Source organism: Equus asinus, chromosome 9 (genome assembly GCF_041296235.1).
Source record: "Equus asinus isolate D_3611 breed Donkey chromosome 9, EquAss-T2T_v2, whole genome shotgun sequence".
In the NCBI taxonomy this organism is placed as follows: Eukaryota; Metazoa; Chordata; class Mammalia; order Perissodactyla; family Equidae; genus Equus; species Equus asinus.
Window position 1 is genome coordinate 15,251,171 of NC_091798.1, and position 16,616 is coordinate 15,267,786.

The window sequence follows — 16,616 nt, forward strand, 5'->3', positions numbered from 1 at the left end:
CAGGTCAGGAGCGCCAGTCTCAGAAGGGCTGTGTCACTCTAAGGAGACAGAGCCTGCCTGGCGTTTCAGCTTTGCTTGCAATGTTCTAGGCTAGAGACTTCAGCCATGGAGGTGTAGAGCCATTTTCAAACAAACATTAACTACAGCAATGAAAATGTTGCTAATAACAGCAGTTACCACCAATTGAATGCTTATTATGTGCCTGGCATGGCACAGGATGCTTTATGTGCAATTTATTACTTCATCATCATAATCACTCAATGAGGTGGAGGCTAGAATCATGACCCCATTTTACAGATGAGGCTCAGACTGGTGAAATTACTTTGCTGAAGTCACAAAGTTCACAGGTGTGGGAGCCCCACTGGAAAACAGGTTGGTTCACCCCTAAGCTGTGCCCTTAGTCAAGCTACCTGGACTTGCATGTTGTTGTCACTGTTGGTATTGGGGATCACAACACATTTTCTCACTATTTTACCCTCAGATTAGTTGACTCCTGGTTCTAATGAGTTTATGTTCATTAAAAAGGGAGAGGGATGGGCCATAGTTGAGAAACTTAATCTCTCAGTGCCTCAGTTTCCCTATTTAGACCACAAATAAATAATTCTGCCTACCCCAAAGCATAAGTCATGTAATAAAGTAGAAAGATTAAATATGCCTGCTCTATTTAAAAAAAGCAGGAATCAGGAGGGCAGGCCGAATACATGAAATCTCTAGCAGCTGGCGTCTCAGCTGGGACTCTCTTGCATCTCTTGACAGGAAGAAGGCTGAAAATCAGTGGGGATGTCTGGTATGAGATTACCAATAGTTTTCACCAGTTTGGCCTCAATTGTCCCAATTCTGCCCTTTTAGAGATCATCAAGAGTGGGACTTCAGTGGTTGCCTTCAGGCTCTGGAGTTTTCACTCCAGAATCCGTTTGTAAAGAACCTAACTTTCCAACCTGGCTTCTAAGGTGGGCCTAAAATGAGGATATGGCTCCAGGCTATGGAACTGGCATTCAGAGACCTTCAGAAATGATCAACAGAGATGCTTCACCGACTTCCGGTTTACCTGCGATTTGGAACGCACAGGTTCCATGTGCACGTGTGCGTACAACCCAAATGGTCTCCCCGTCCCACGAAGTGGTTACATATCTATTGGATCACTCCCTAGTCAATGGCCCCACCCCACCATACCAATCCCCGCTCATCATGTTTCTATTCAGTTTTTACAAGGTAATTAACTTTCCTTCTCTGATTGTCTAATTTTCCAAAGACACGGGTAGTAAACTGCTCAAGGACAGGACCATGTGTATCATTGTTGCTTTCTTTCCAGTGCTGCATTTACCAATGTTGGCATAAGTGAATACTTCTCCTATGTTCCTGATATTCAGGGATTCTGAAGTGGTGGGGGTATGGGCAAGCTCCAAACAGCTATCTATGAAAGATGTGGAAAGAACAACGTCTGGAGTGGACCTCATGTTGCACATGCAATGCCTTTTTCTGGGGAAGTGCATGTTTTACTCTAATTGTAAACTGACCTGAAACAAAAAGATCTCCACATATAATTGAGGGGCTGTTCCCCACAAACATGCTTTATAATCAGTGTAAAACTACTGGGGACACATACAATTCCAAGGAGAATTCTTATACTCATGAATCTACCAGAGGAGAAGAAAGAGTTCAAAAGTGAGAACATCGAAGCTACATATTAAATTTAGATGAGTTCTCTCTAAATGTAAGGAGCATCTTTCTATTTCCAGGATATTGAAGCAGAGATCCATATAGAGTTGCTACTCATGCTGATTGTCTAAGAGAGAGTAGAGGACAGAGCTTTGAACTCAGGATCCCCAAGATTCAAATTAGGGACTGTGGAAATAAGAACCAGCATGAGAACTAATGGGCTTTCTCGAAGTTTTGAGAGGGCTTTGAAGTCAAAGTAAATCTGTTCCATGTCAGTTCCCCATGAGACTTGTGCTAAGCGCCACGTCAGGGATGGCAAATGTGTGCACATGAACTACTAGTCTTCCTTCCTGCACCTCCGAAGAGATCATTAATTGATCGTGGCATGTTGTCCCCCTGAGCCTGGAAAGAGCCTCCACACCTTCAATTCAGTGCCCTGGCTGAGACTTGCAAGCAGGCAGAGTCGGCATTCAAGAGAAAACTCACTTGCCATTTCTGATCGAGGTGATATTGAAGATAATTCCTGGTGGAAAGACTAGAATTTGCATCACTTCTTACCCACTTCCCCCCTTGCACACTGAAATAGGGAGACAGTGAGAAGTGTGGCTACACATATCTAGTGAGAGGAACTTCCCAGGGCTGTTTCTGACCTGAAGGTTATATATGGGACAAGCTGTCATGGATGGCAGAGAAAGCTCCATCAAATCACCACCATTGGGCTCCCATTGCACTCTCCTTCCTCCCAAAAGGTGGAAGAGAGTAGAAAGTAAGGAGCAAATAATTATTGTCTTTATCAATTGATAAAATACAATTAGGATTATTTTCTTTATTCATATTGAAACTGTTTCTCTTCTGCATCACCTCAAAGTGGTGGGAAAAAAAATAGGAGTGTCTAGAAGGTAAGAATAGATCTTATTTAAAACCAAGTGCCTAGGAAATCAAATTTAAAGTGTGACCTACTTAAATTACTTAGCAAAAAAAAAAAAAGGAGAATAGTCAGGTCAGAGAGTTCTCCACATTCTAAATGCAGCCTTCCTTCAATATGTTTGCTGTATGCTCACTGGGAGTGTGGTAAAAAATGCAAAACACTATGACGTTCTCTGGAAAGCAGGGCACTCGATGGTTTGGCTGATGTCACATAAAAAAGTGGGAGGCAGGTTAGAGTGAAGCTCTCTAGTAATCCATTTGCCATTGGGGCAAAGAGATTGCAAATGCCAGATGAGCACCCTCCAGTGGTCTCTGGGCTGACCTGCAGGGAGAACACTTCCCCTCAGGGAAACTGACTCAGTCTCAGACATGACTCAACCCAGAGCATCTCAGTATGTAAGGCTCAGCCTGATCCTCATTTGAGAGGTTGGATGTGACGTGGGGACTTCCTGTATTAATCACTCTTCTGATATTTTTTACTATCACTAAATCTACATGACTTTTTTTAATGATACACACACTATAGGACACACAATTTTGACTCTACACCCTACCTGGATGTAATATCAAATAGAAGTGGGAAGAGCAAGGGTTTTGGTGCCAGAAAGACCTGGGTTCAAAACCTGGCCCATCACTTACCAGCTGTAGGATTTTGGCAAGATTACTGCACTTCTCCGAGACCCAATTTCCCCTTCAAAAAATGGTCTCTCAGAGCTGATGGGAACACTAAGTGTGATAATGTGTGCAAGGACTCAAAACAGTAGCTGATACCTGGTTTGCAATGAACAGATGTTCCCTCATGAAATTCCAAACCGAATCTCCAAACTGGGAGATTCAGGGGTTAACAAAATTAAAAATGCAGTGGGTCTCAAATGGACACACCACCACCACCACCACCAGAAGAGTATCAGATAATGCTAATGGCAAGACCTCCTCTTTTTCTTCCCCCGTTCTTCTCTGGTTGTGGGTGTGAGGGAGTTCTGGAATCACGTGTGGACTGTTTTATGCCCCTGTCTCTCTCTCCTCTTCCTAAGACTTACAGGAGCAGAACATTGTGCATTCAAGCTTCTATTTAAAATTAACTAAAATGTTTGTACAAAGTGACTATTCCTGTTTTACTAAATCTAGCAAATGGAAGCTCTAAGACTCGCGTAGAAGAAAAATAAATTACCACTGCCACTAACGACTGACAAGTTAACAGGCTGATGACAAAAAAATGACACAATTTAGATTCACCTAAATGGTGTAAAGCTCATTTTAATGATCAAGCTGGAGTTTTTTTTTTTTTCTCCCCCTATAGTTCTCTGTAAGGAATGAGATGAATTATCAGTGTTATTTACTCGGTGGGAAGTAATACGACAAGCCCCCCGTGTCTGCTGTTTTAAGTACAACAAGTCTCATCCACTGGGAGCTTGCAGTAGAGAGAACACGTGGAGAAAAGGTAGCGATGGTTGAAGAGGCTCAGTCACACAGACAGACAGACGGAAAATGCCTGCATCCTGCCAAGTCCTTTGTGGGCTAGCCTACATGTGCCAAGGGGATTTCAAATAATGTATCTTTTAAAAATGATCTCAAATCTGATTGAAAACGCCTTTGGAAAAGAGACTTGAGAATACTTGAACCTAGTACTCTGGGTAAATTGTCAAAATAGTACTCACAGCTGGTCTCCTTATAGCCCAGTTAGTCAATAAACGCTTACGAATAAGCTAATCTGTGCTAGCAGCTGGGTTAGGTGGTAGGGAAAAAGGGATGGAGAAATGAAGATGCCTCAATCCTCCTGAAGCAATTGTTGATATAATATTTGGGTCACGGAGGCGAGGCACACACAGTTCAGTGTCCTTGAAACCAAAACTGATGTCCCATTGTCTTTCGAGACTGTGGGCTTAGCTCGGGGCTGAGCAGAACAGTGTCAGGAAAGTGAGTTTCACTTCTCCCTAGGTCCCTGCAATTGGTGATCCATTTGGTAGACAAGAAAGTTTGACCTCTACCCTACACTGTATTCACAAATAAATTTGTAGATTAATGATCCAAACAGGAAAACAGCCCTATAAAAGTATTAGAAAAAATATTGATGACTTATTTTATTTTCTTAGGAGGGAGATATGTAAGGAAGACATAAATTCCAGAAACCAAGAAGGAAAAGAAGAAAGATCAGATTGGATCACATAAAATTGAAATCTTCTATATGACAAAGAACACCCTAAATAAAATGGAGGGATGAACAACACTGAGAAGAAATATTTTTTTAACATATTTTACCAAAAAAGCTTGATATCTGAAATACACAGAGTTCTTACAAATCAATAAAGAGACAAATGAATGAAAGCCTGAGCAAAGGACATATAAATATAAATATGAATGCCAATAAAAGTATGAAGAGATTCTTAGCTTCCTTAAGAAATAAATAAGTATAGATAAAAATAATAATGAGAAATAATCTTTGGCTTATCAAACAGAAAGGAAAACCATCTAAAAGACTGATACTCCAACGCTACCATGGCTGAGGGGACATGGGCTCTGTCAAACACAGTTGGTGGGGGCAGGCATCCAAACTAGCTTTCAGGGGATAATTTGTCACTGTCTGAATAGCTCCCTGGCTCACCGTGCCCAACTGAGAAGCCTGTTGACCTTGGTGCCTCAGTTTCCCCTTCCCTATTAAATGGGCAGGGCAATACAGGACTGTCTGTGTAGGAAGAGCCAGGAATTTGGAAAGCAGAGCTAAGGAGCCATCATGAAAGCACAAACGCAAAGATCGCCAGCCTTTCTGATCACAATGGTTGCCTCTGACATGAACAGCCCCCCACCTTCCTGCCTGGAACACTCAAACTCTCTAGTTGGTCTCAGAGGGACGCAAGATCCAGCAGGACCCCTGTGAAGAGAGGAGATCAGAGGACACCTCTGACAGACATGGGCTGAGTCTCTGGCTCAGAGCGCCAAAGTTCAGGTGCACCAACTTCCTCATTTCCGTTCTGTCAAACGGCACATTAATAAGCAAGAAAGTGATTCAGGGAAGAATTTCCAGAAGGACAAAAAACTCATCAGGTGTGTCAGATCTCTGACATTCAGGAGCCATGTGGGGAAAGAAGCACACGCTGACTTAAGCACGAAAGTATGGATGCTTTAATTAATCCGGGGTGAATTTAATTGCTTTAGTTAAGTGGAAATCGGGTTAAAAATGATGCAGAGCATGCTGGGGTGTGTTAAAAACATGACATATGAGTTGGATGAATCGATAAATTAAAAGTGCACAGATGTTTTAATTAAACCCAGGGAAGTTAACGAAGATCGCAAGAGACTTTTAAGCCTATGATTAATTCAATTCATTTAAAATACCTGTAGAGATATGGGACGCCTCCATTTTGAGAGTTATAAAAAGTTCTCAATCGATAAGTGCTTAAGCTGTTCTTAAAAAAACGGGTGTTTGTGTGTGTGTGTGTGGGACTGAAGAGCATTAATTACATAATGAATATTTAAATTCTTCAGAGTACACAGTTAGCTTTTTTGCAGCTCAAGTTCAGACTGACATCGCTTTTCATTCTTACTGTGATTCAAGCATCAAGACAAGTTTTCCAACCATCAGGGTCCCATTATCCACAAGCATGGAAGCTTCCTGAAGACATAGAGGGTCTGTTTATTCTCTGCTGTGCCCCCAGCAGTAGAACAGTATCAGGCATAGTGTAGACTTATGAGTTAGACAGCCTGAATTGCCCTTCATTTTTACCAGCTGTGTGACTACGGACACTTTATTTTCAGCCTCGCTATCTTTATCTTTAAAATGGGACAGGAATTCTGGATTACCTATCTCATAATATATATATATATATATATATATATATATTTTGAGGAAGATTAGCCCTCAGCTAACATCTGCTGTCAATCCTCCTCTTATTTTTGCTGAGGAAGACTGGCCCTGAACTAACATCCAAGCCCATCTTCCTCTACTTTATATGGGGGACGCCTGCCACAGCATGGCTTGACAAGCAGTGTGTAGGTCCATACTCAGGATCTGAACTGGCAAACCCTGGGCTGCTGAAGCAGAGCATGCAAACTTAACTGCTGTGCCACTGGGCTGGCCTCCCCCCCATAATATTTTTAAGAGGATAAAATGAGATAATGCATATAAAGTGCTATACACAGTGCCCAGCCATAGGTAAGAAATCTACAGATAAGATTTTATTGTCATTATTGTTATTAGGAGAAAATTGTTCCAAATCATTGCATTATAGTCATGTGTCACCTAATGATATGTTCTGCGAAATGAGTAGTTAGGTGATTTCGTCATTGTGCGAACAGCAGAGTGTACTTACCCAGACCTGGATGGTATAGCCTACACACCTAGGCTGCATGGTACGAATCTTATGGGACCAGCGTCGTATATGTGGTCCACTGTTGACTGAAATGTCGTTATGTGGCTCCTGACTGTATAAAGAGACAGGAGAGTGTGGAACACTCTCTTTTATGTCACTGTCCCAGCCCATGTCCTCTCTAAAGACTGGTTTGTTTCCCAGTACAAAAGGTTTGTCTAAAATCTCATTACCTCCCCCACTCTGTGCACATCACATCTACAGCCCCTTTCCCCAGGGTGAGGCACTCTGCTTTCTAAGGCTGCTCTACAATCTATCTGAGTAGTTTAAAAAGGAAAAAAAGGTTTTAGACTCAGAAGCAATTTAACCTGGGGGAGGGGTGACTGATTTAAACCCTGAGAAGTGATTACTGTTTGGCGATGCAACAAGCAGGAGAAACGCTGTGAGCGGCCACATTTTGGAGATTGTGGGCAGGGCCTTGCATGGGGGCACCAGACAAAGGGCGCTGCAGCTTGCAGACTGGGGAGGCAGGTGCCCCTTCTGCTGCTCGGCAAGCTGGGAGCGGAAGGTGACAGTGAGACTGCTGCTCCTGTCCGCAGTTCTCTTTGGGCAGTCTTAGCAGAGTTCAAGGGCTGTGTGTGCAGACTCAAACTTGAACGTACATGAGTAATCTGGAGATCGTGCTGGAACAAGGATTCTGATTCAGAAGGTCTGGCGTGGAGTCTGAGGGTTTGGATACTTAAACTTCTCCGGCTGATGCTAGTGCCTGAGACCTACTGAATCAGAAGCTCCGGGGGGGAGTCCAGGAAGCTGTGTGTTAATGGGCGATTCTGATGAGTATGGCTCTAAAGCCACGCCTGGACAAGCACCTTAGCTTCTCTGAGCCTCAATTTCCTTAGCTGTGAAGGGAGGATGAAGATAGAGTATGTGGTGAAGATGAAACGAGATCATTCATGTAAAACCCTTTGCACGGTGCCTGGCATATACTTTGTCTTTGTCTTCAAGATCTGGCCCAGATTCTTAGGCTATTTTGTCAAAGGTGACTGCAGAGTGTGGCTGCTCTGTCCCTTTCCGTAAAGCCTATACCAAGTGCGCCTACTTCACGCCCCTGCCCCTGGGTCCTTGCTGATGAGGACTTCCTGCACATTTTCTCCATTCAGGGGTGGGAGGAAGGTCTCCTCCTCCTGGGATTCTGCTTCAAACTGCCATGGGCTGTGCAATGGCTCCCGCGGGCAGGAGCTAAGGCCCCTGGCCCGTCTGCATTGATAGGGATAGTGGGGGGAGCTGGGGTGGCAGAGGGAGACCCGTGTGAAAGACGGAGGGTCTGAAGGAACGATTAGGGAGCATCCGCGGTTGCTCCAGGAAGGACAGGTGGGCGTGAGTGGCTTTCATTGAAAGGAGGCCAGCTGTGAGAGGGGAAGGGGCTTCTGTGCCAGGGAAGCTCTGAGGGGTAGGGTAGAGGACCACTCCACATCAGGGAGGGGACTACGGGGCTTGTCATTCTTCCCCTGAGTGTGGAAATCCACTAAGGGGAGTGACCAATAGGGAGACGGGAAAGCAGGTTAGGAGGCAGAGACATCTGCGAGAGTCAGACGGCAGAACTGTTTGTGGGGCCTTTGAGAGTGGTCATTACCCTCCATGCAGGGGCTCTTCCTGCCAAGTCTCTCTCCTATGTGGCCATTAGGGCCACAAGCTTCAGGGTCAGCCAGATACAGCCTCAAAATCTAGCCCTGCTGTGTGACCTTGGGCAAGTAGCTTACTTTCTCTAAGTCTCTGTTTCTCTTGTAAAAGAGGGATAATAACAATGACTTTCCAAAGGCTTATGAAGATCAATACTAGCTAATATTTAGGGAGCATTTAATATATGCCAGGCATGGTTCCACACACCTTACATGTATTTACTTTTTAGTCCTCACAGCAATGCAACAGGTAGTATTGCCATTGCCCCCATCTTACAGACGAGAAAACTGAGGCTCAGAGAGGTTAAGTAATTTTCTAAAATGGGTACAGTTAACTAAAGCAGCGCGGATTGGAACCTAGCAAAATTCAACCTCCACAGCTTCCATTCTCAATCACTTTGTCGTCCGAGGTAATGCATGTAAGCTGTGGAATAAATGGTATTTCTTTTCTGTAAAGTCTTTTTCTTTTCCTCCTTTTTTTCATTCCTCCTTTACTCCCCCCACCCCTTGTTTGAATTTGTGCCTCAAAGTTGGCTGATTTATCACTGCACAATTAACCTGAAAAATTAGAACCTTGTTCTCCAGCACTCACTTTGGGCCCCGCACATTTTCCAGCAATGTTTCCATCTTCATAAGCCTTGTCCCCTAAATTCAAGACACCAGACATTTAGAGAACACATACAATTTCCTGGATACCAAATGAGATGCAGGGAGGTATAAAGAGGACTGCTAGAAGCTTGTGACCCAGCAGGAGAAACTGATGCAACCACCCAGCTAGAACATGGCACAGCATGAAGAAAGGACCACTGCCAAGACGTTGCCAAGCCCTGTGTGACTACAGGGTCCTATCTGGGGGTGCCTCAGGGAGGCGACCTGTGAACTTGGCCTCCAAGAATGAGCAGCAGCTTGATAGGAAAGGTTGGGATTGATGAGAACATTCCAGCCAAGGAAACAGCATGAACGAAGAGGAAGACGCAGGGCCATCATGCTTTACGAGGGGTAAGTCTCTGGAAGGCATGGTGCATGGGCCTTAGTTGGAGATGACAGTGCTAATGTAGCTTAGGTCATGGAAGACATGGAATAACATCTTGAACAATGTGTTCTTTTTTCTCAGGATATGGCCCCTGACCACCTGCATCAGAGCTGAGAGGCTTACTAAAATGCACGTACTGGAGCCACACCCCAGTCCCATGGATTCAGAATGGGCTGGCATGGGGGAAAAGCCTGGGACAAATTCCCAGTTAAATGTCCTTAAACCAAAGTTAGGCCCCATCGTGGGAGGCAAATTGGGAGCCACTGAAGGTGTTTGAGGAGAGTAGTGGCGTGCGCCTAAGAGCTCTGGGAGAACGCTGGAGATGGTGAGTAGTAAATATGCCGTCAGGGAGAGGCTGGTGCCAAGGTGAACAGGGAAGTGGCGGTGAGGATAGAGAGGAAAAGCAGAGAGTATGTTGAAGGTCAATGAAATACAAATTGGCAAACAATGGGATGAGGGAGGTGATGGAATGCACCCGTGGTTGGGAGGAGAGCGGTTCAGAGCAGCAGGCTCTGAAGTCAGATAGACTTTTTTCGAACGCGGGCTCTGCCACCTTCTACCTAGTAAACCCTAGTTTCCTCTCCTGAAAAAGTTTTCTTGGGTTCAAACTCAAATCCTAGTGTGCAACCACCACACAAACTGCCTGCAATTGCACATCTTCCTTACGCCTCACACCTTCTGAGGTTAATCTCACGGCTGGTCTGGTCTTAAGAGTCCTAGCCAGACTGCCTGGTTTGAATCCTAGCAATACTACTTACTAGCTGAGTGATCGCGAGCAAGTTACTTGACCTCTCTGTGCTTCATTTTCCTCATCTATAAACGGGGATAATCGTCATCTATAAAATAGGGCTATTGATGATTAAACGAGATAATTACGCAGTTGCTTTGTACATCAGTTGGCATATAGTAAGAACTCAATAAATGTCAGCTACGATGATGATTCTAATTTGACTTTAGTGTTAGAACCCCAAGAGGGACTGGGTAGTGGGTACATTTGCCAGTTAACAGGAGAAAAACGGCAAGATCCTCGTTCCCTTTTTTCAAGTCTCCACAGAAGCTGGGTAGGAGCTGAAAGCAACCCCTAGAGAGAAGGCTTTATGTTCCCGTGGTTGTGGCATTTCTGGGCCTCCCCTGACAGCTGTTCAGCAGCAGGAGTTGTCATTTCTAATAGCTATGAAATGTGCATTACCTAACAAGTAAGGCTTCTGCTGCGGGTTGGGGCCTCGAGCTCTGAACCAAATAAGCCATCTGAGGAGCCAGTGTCAAAACAGAACAGTCAGAAGTCTTAGATCTCTTCTGAAATGCAAGGCTGCTTTATAAACAGCCCAAGGAAGCATCTTAAGTCAACGAAAGACCTTCAAATAAAAATAAATAAAAGAAAAAAGAATCATAATTAAAAAGCATCTAGGCCACCACAAATAGCATTTAAGTAATGAGAAAGTCAAGCAAGGGGAATACTGTAGACTAAATGATGACTTGAGTAGTAAGCACAATGACAGCCGGCCAGCAGAGGCACCTGATGGAAAACGGTACACATCACTGGGAAAGAAATGTCGTTCTTCCTCAAGTTCTGAATTGGAACACATTGCATATTACATTGCACAATTAATGAAATTCTATACTGAAAGACACTATGCAGTGTAGTCGCTTTGCTAGACTCTCTCTCCAAGGAATTTTCCGCACATCCCCTAATACTAACTGGTTATTTTCAGAGATCCATACTTCATTGCTCCATAAGCTTCCTTTTCTCCTCCCTAGTAATGTCAACAGCCCAGAAAGTCCACATCAGAGCGCTCTGCACTTGCATTCACATTTCCCACTAGCCGATTGTGTGCATCCATCAGACTGGAAGCTCTTGGAAGGCAGGGCCATGGCACTCTTGCCCATCATGGGATTTCTGGCACTCGGTGCCGTACCTGGCTCACAGTAGGAACATATTAAGCATTTGTCGGATACACGAATAAGTTCTGTCCCCTCACGACTTGGAACAATGTGTTAGAACCCTTATATGTTCTTTTGGTGTGGGGGTCACTTCCATTTTGACTTCTGAGCCCCTCAGGAGCCCCCGCTGGGTGGGATTGTGGAATGAATTCCCTGCAAATGCACGCTGACTGATTCCTCCACTCACTGTCAGGACGTCTTCAGATGCCTGATGCAGGCTGGCAGGTTTATAAGAAGACAAGGAGCTGCCACCTGCACCACACATCTGAGGGCATGGGAGGCGCAGCGTGAGGTCAAGAGCGTAAATCCGTATTTCTGTCACTTGGACACATATCCAGTCGCTCGGATGTGATGGGAATCTGCTTGCTAACGTGGCAAATTCTCCCCCCCGGCAGGAGGGCCTGAGTCTGCCGGCTGCCTGCAGTAGCAGAAACTGGCAGAACTCGCGCACCCTGGGCACAGCTGTCAGCGAAGGAACAAAGGTGAATGAGAGCTTGCGATGACGGAGGGCCTTGGGCTCAGGCCCTCCTAAGGGCTTTTATCAGGAAAGAAGACAAATGATCCTGGGCCACGGCCGGGAGATGGCATGCACCGTTCTGGGTAGCAAGAGACTCAGGACAAGTTGTGTTTGCTCTCTGCCCTTGCTAACATGATTACCTCATCCTGTCTGCTCCAGGTTACTTCCTGCTAACACTTAGGAGCTTCTTGGGCTCAAAAGTCATTTGTGAGTGACAATTTGTCATAGCCACTGACAAATTGTACAGGACCAATGGGATAGAGCCTCCCAGTGTCTCTGCCTTATGTGTAAGAGGGGGAAGGTGTACACACACACACACACACACACACACACACAATCACGTTTAAAATTTCTTCTCATTAAAAATCAGAGGTGCATCTTTGATAAGATGCACTGAGGAGGGTGCAGCATCTTGCTGAAAATGCGTAAGCTCAAACTAAGCACAAGAAAACATCAGACAAACCCACATTAAGGGACCTACTGCAAAATACATGACCAGCACTCTCCAAAATGGTCAAGGTCACGAAAGACAAGGAAAAGACAGAGGAACCCTCACATATTGAAGGGGACTAAGGAGACATGACAACTAAATGCAGTGTGAGATCTAGACCAGGAAACAAAGGACAAAATTAGAAAAAAGTCTGTAAATTAGTCAATAGCATTGCATCAATGTTAATTTTCTTGTTTCCATAATTGAACTATGATAATTTAAAATGCTGACATTAGGAGAAACCAGGTGAACTCTGTATAGGAACTCTATGTACTCTTTTTGCAACTTGTCTGCAAATCTAAAATGATTTCAATACGAAAAGCTTAAAATATTGTGAGGGAATTGGTTAAAATACAATTTAGCTCATATTGTTGATATGAGAATGGATAAGATAGTATGTATCAAGGACTTTGCCCAATGCCTGGTACATATTTATTACTTGATAACTATTAGTTGTTACTTAAAAACAATCTGAAGTAGAGGCTTAATATACCACAGGTAAATTTGGCACTAACCATTAGATTTACCCACTTGAAGTTGGTTAAATCTGTGTGCCTATTTTCACTGGTTTCTCGCTTCATCACACAGGTATAGTTAGTGAATTTAGTAATTTTTAGGAGCCAACACTAATGAGACGAAATGTTCAAGGCTTGAGTCTCTCTAGAAGCCAGGCTGGCTTACACGTGCTCATGTCCACTTTTGGGATTCTTGATGCGAAATGAGCGTGTGAGAAGCTGAGCTGGCTTAAATGCTCATTGCAGGGAAAATGTTACTCTCAATAGGGTTAAAGGTGATATTAATATTCCCTACTCATTGCAATGGGTTCTTCTTTTCTCTTTTCTAATTTTTGATTTTGACATTGTTCCTTTCAAAATAAATTCATCTATGTAAACATAGTGAGTTGACTTAAATATGTTAAGTAAATAATAACACTGATGGTCCATGAATTTGGCAAAAATCATAAAAATGGTACCCGAAAGAGCAAACTTTGGGAAAGGGAGATTTGGAATAAGGAGAAAGTGTTATTAACGAAGTAGTTTAAACTGTGTCCACTTCGAAAATATTAAGGAAGAAACATCTTTAGGGCTGAGAGGGAGAAGCTGGCTCCTACCACTCTTAAGCCAATTTTGTCAAGAATAAATGGAGAAAGCAATTTTATTCTTTAAATGCTTCAATTCTGTCCACTGTATGCATCAATAGCTAAATTAAAATATACAGCAAGTTCAAAGGCCGATTGCAGGAGCTCCTGAGTCTGCAGGAGTAACTACTCTTAACAGCCACTCGATATTTGTTTCGTAGGGATCAATTAGACACCATGGCTAATGCACACTTGGAGTGTGTGCCCAGCCACAGCACAGGTGGTGAATGCAAAACACACACCGAGAGTCCTTTTAAGCAGCTAAATGCACACCCCATTACAGATCCATAATGCAGAATGGACGCTCATCTGCAAATGGATTTAGAGCGAAGAGTTCTTAAATGGCCAGGGTACTTAGGGCTGAAAGGCCAGTAACTGGATGTGCAGCCAGAGCACACATGGTTTTTAGGATTAATAATACATCGCTGTGTGTCAGTGTTAATACACATTTACAGCTCACAGGCTGTGCAGCTGAGTGTTCAGCCCATTTGCAGCCACATATAAAAGGACTATTTTGTCCTTCCTCTCATTAATGCCTTCACTCCCAGGAAAATTAGATTACACAAGAGAAGCCATTCAAACGATATTGAGGTTTTCCCTCCTTTAAAGCCCTTGCTAGGAAAAGCACTCGGCAAGGGGATGCAGTGTGTCACCCACTCTCCTCCATCGGGGCTCTTGGAGCCTGAGCAAAGTGCTAGCTGGTAGGAGCTCCAGGCTCCACTGTCTACTTGGGGATGTGTCCAAATGCCATTGGGCAGAGTGTACTAAGGCCGAAAAATAGCCAAGGGAATTGCCTGGGGGCTTCAAGTTTACCAAACCTTTCATGTTATTGTGTGATAGATGATATGTCTGTGGGTAGTGCCGTTTAGGATTTTGTCTCAGGCGTGTGCGACCAGATCCAGAACTTCAAGTACAAAAAAGTCCCATTCGCTAATCAGTCAGTGTTCAGAAGGATGGGAATCGCAAATTTTTGAAATATTGTGAATATCCGAAATACTATTTTTCCAGCAATTGTGGTAAGGGTGCGAAAAAGGAATGGCACTCTTTAGCATTCACACAGTAGTTTTATTAAAAATTGCTTGTCAGAATGTCAAGGCAGGATGGTCTTTTAATGAAGATCACAGAAAAATAATGAGAAGATTATATAAATATATACATAAATATGATATACAGAAATAAGAATGGTAAAAATAACCCCTTTGAGGGCTAATAACGTGTTCTGCTAAGAGCCTTGGATGTGTAATCTCATACCATCCGAACAACGAACTTATGAGGAACTGCCCACTCTTCCAGAGGAGGAAACCGAGATTCAGAAATGTTGCACCACTTGCTCAAGGTCACAGGGATACTCAATGGCAGAGGTGGGATTGGAACCCAGGAGTGCCTGATGCCTGAGAAAGGGCTTGTAACCTCTCCGTCACTGTTTTTCAGACCTACTGGTGGTGGAGAATCAGTGTAGTAAGTTAAAACCAGTATTTTAAGGGGCTGGCCCAGTGGCGCAGCGGTTAAGTGCACACGTTCTGCTTTGGCGGCCCGGGGTTTGCCAGTTCAGATCCTAGGTGCGGACATGGCACTGCTTGGCAAGCCATGCTACGGTAGGCATCGCACATATAAAGTAGAGGAAGATGGACACGGACGTTAGCTCAGGGCCAGTCTTCCTCAGCAAAAAAAGAGGAGGATTGGCAGATGTTAGCTCACGGCTACTCTTAATCAAAAAAGAAAAAACAAAAAAACCTCCAGTATTTAAAAAAAAATGCAATAGAATAGAATAGAAAAGATACATGGAGTAAAGATAAGTGTTTTTTTGTGAAAGCTTTATTTCAATTTTGTAGTCGTATTTATCTAGAATACACATGTGTGTGTCAGCATGCACCGTGTCTAAAAAGTGTGAGAAGCTCTGCTCTCCGCTACACTTGCCTCTGACAGCGCGACTTGAAGGTCATGTTAAGGTTTCCTACAAGCTAAATATGCAGCCCCTAAATCCGCTGTTCTTGTGAGAGTCATTTTCTTTCTCATATTACCTTTCCCCCAAGAATCCCAGGGCCCCCGCCATTCTGTGCAAAGCAGCGTAGATAAATTAATAATACAATTTAAAACCGATTCCACCAAGATAAATAGCACTTCCTAGATTAAGAGCATAGCTGGCCAGAATGAATGGAATTTACTAACCCTGAGATGCTTAATCTTCCATTACATAGAAGTTAATGATTATAAGAAAGGAGTGATGGTAATTCACTTCTGCTTTTACAGGAAATCCAACCATCTCATTTTTAGCAAATCTTTCTTCTCAGCACACCTCGGTGCCAAGCATAACTGCCCTACTCCTATAGGTATATTGGCCAATTGTCATATATCAAAGCCCCCCCTTTGCCGAAAGGCTAGGCCTTGCCGCATGCCTGGGCTCACAAGACGTCCCAGCGGAATCTTTGTGCAGGCTGTTTTGGGGCCCCCTGTCTCAGCCCCTCTGAGAAGCCTGTTTTCTGTTTTCAACCATTGCAGAGAAGCAGTGGCAAATACCTTTAGCACAGTCCGCTCCTAGAAATCCTGGGAAGCAGTGACACAGCCCGGACACACATTCGCCATTCCCATGGCAGTTACGTGGACAGTCCTGCACTGAATCTGAAAAAGAGAAAAATTTAGCAACCACCTTTTCCTCTGCCTGTTGGAGAAACAATTTAATAATCAGCCATCCATTTTTTCTAAAAAAAATAACTGTTTTTAAAGACTGGTGGTAGTGACCTCAAATGCCTACATGGGGCTTATAAGGGGCATAAGTGAGTGAAGGAAGAGAATAGGGAGTGGTGGGGAGTAGGGCAACTTGGACAATGCATGGAAGTAACCACTGCTCTCCATTTGATTAACCTGGGCAGGAATGCAGGGCTAGTCTTGCTGCAACTTCTGCTTTTTCAAAAGAAACTACTTATCTGG

At 43.9% G+C, this 16,616-nt stretch overlaps 1 protein-coding gene across 12 annotated transcripts in view; it reads right to left on the bottom strand.

Annotated features, from left to right (window-relative positions):
• TENM2 (teneurin transmembrane protein 2) overlaps positions 1–16,616 on the bottom strand; it is a 1,160,613-nt gene that overhangs the window by 139,479 nt on the left and 1,004,518 nt on the right. For all 12 annotated transcript variants that reach the window (XM_070517111.1, XM_044777697.2, XM_070517110.1 and 9 more), the window contains one exon: positions 16,206–16,307. In XM_070517111.1, coding sequence (XP_070373212.1) covers positions 16,206–16,307 — 102 coding nt within the window. The remainder of the gene's footprint in view (positions 1–16,205; positions 16,308–16,616) is intronic.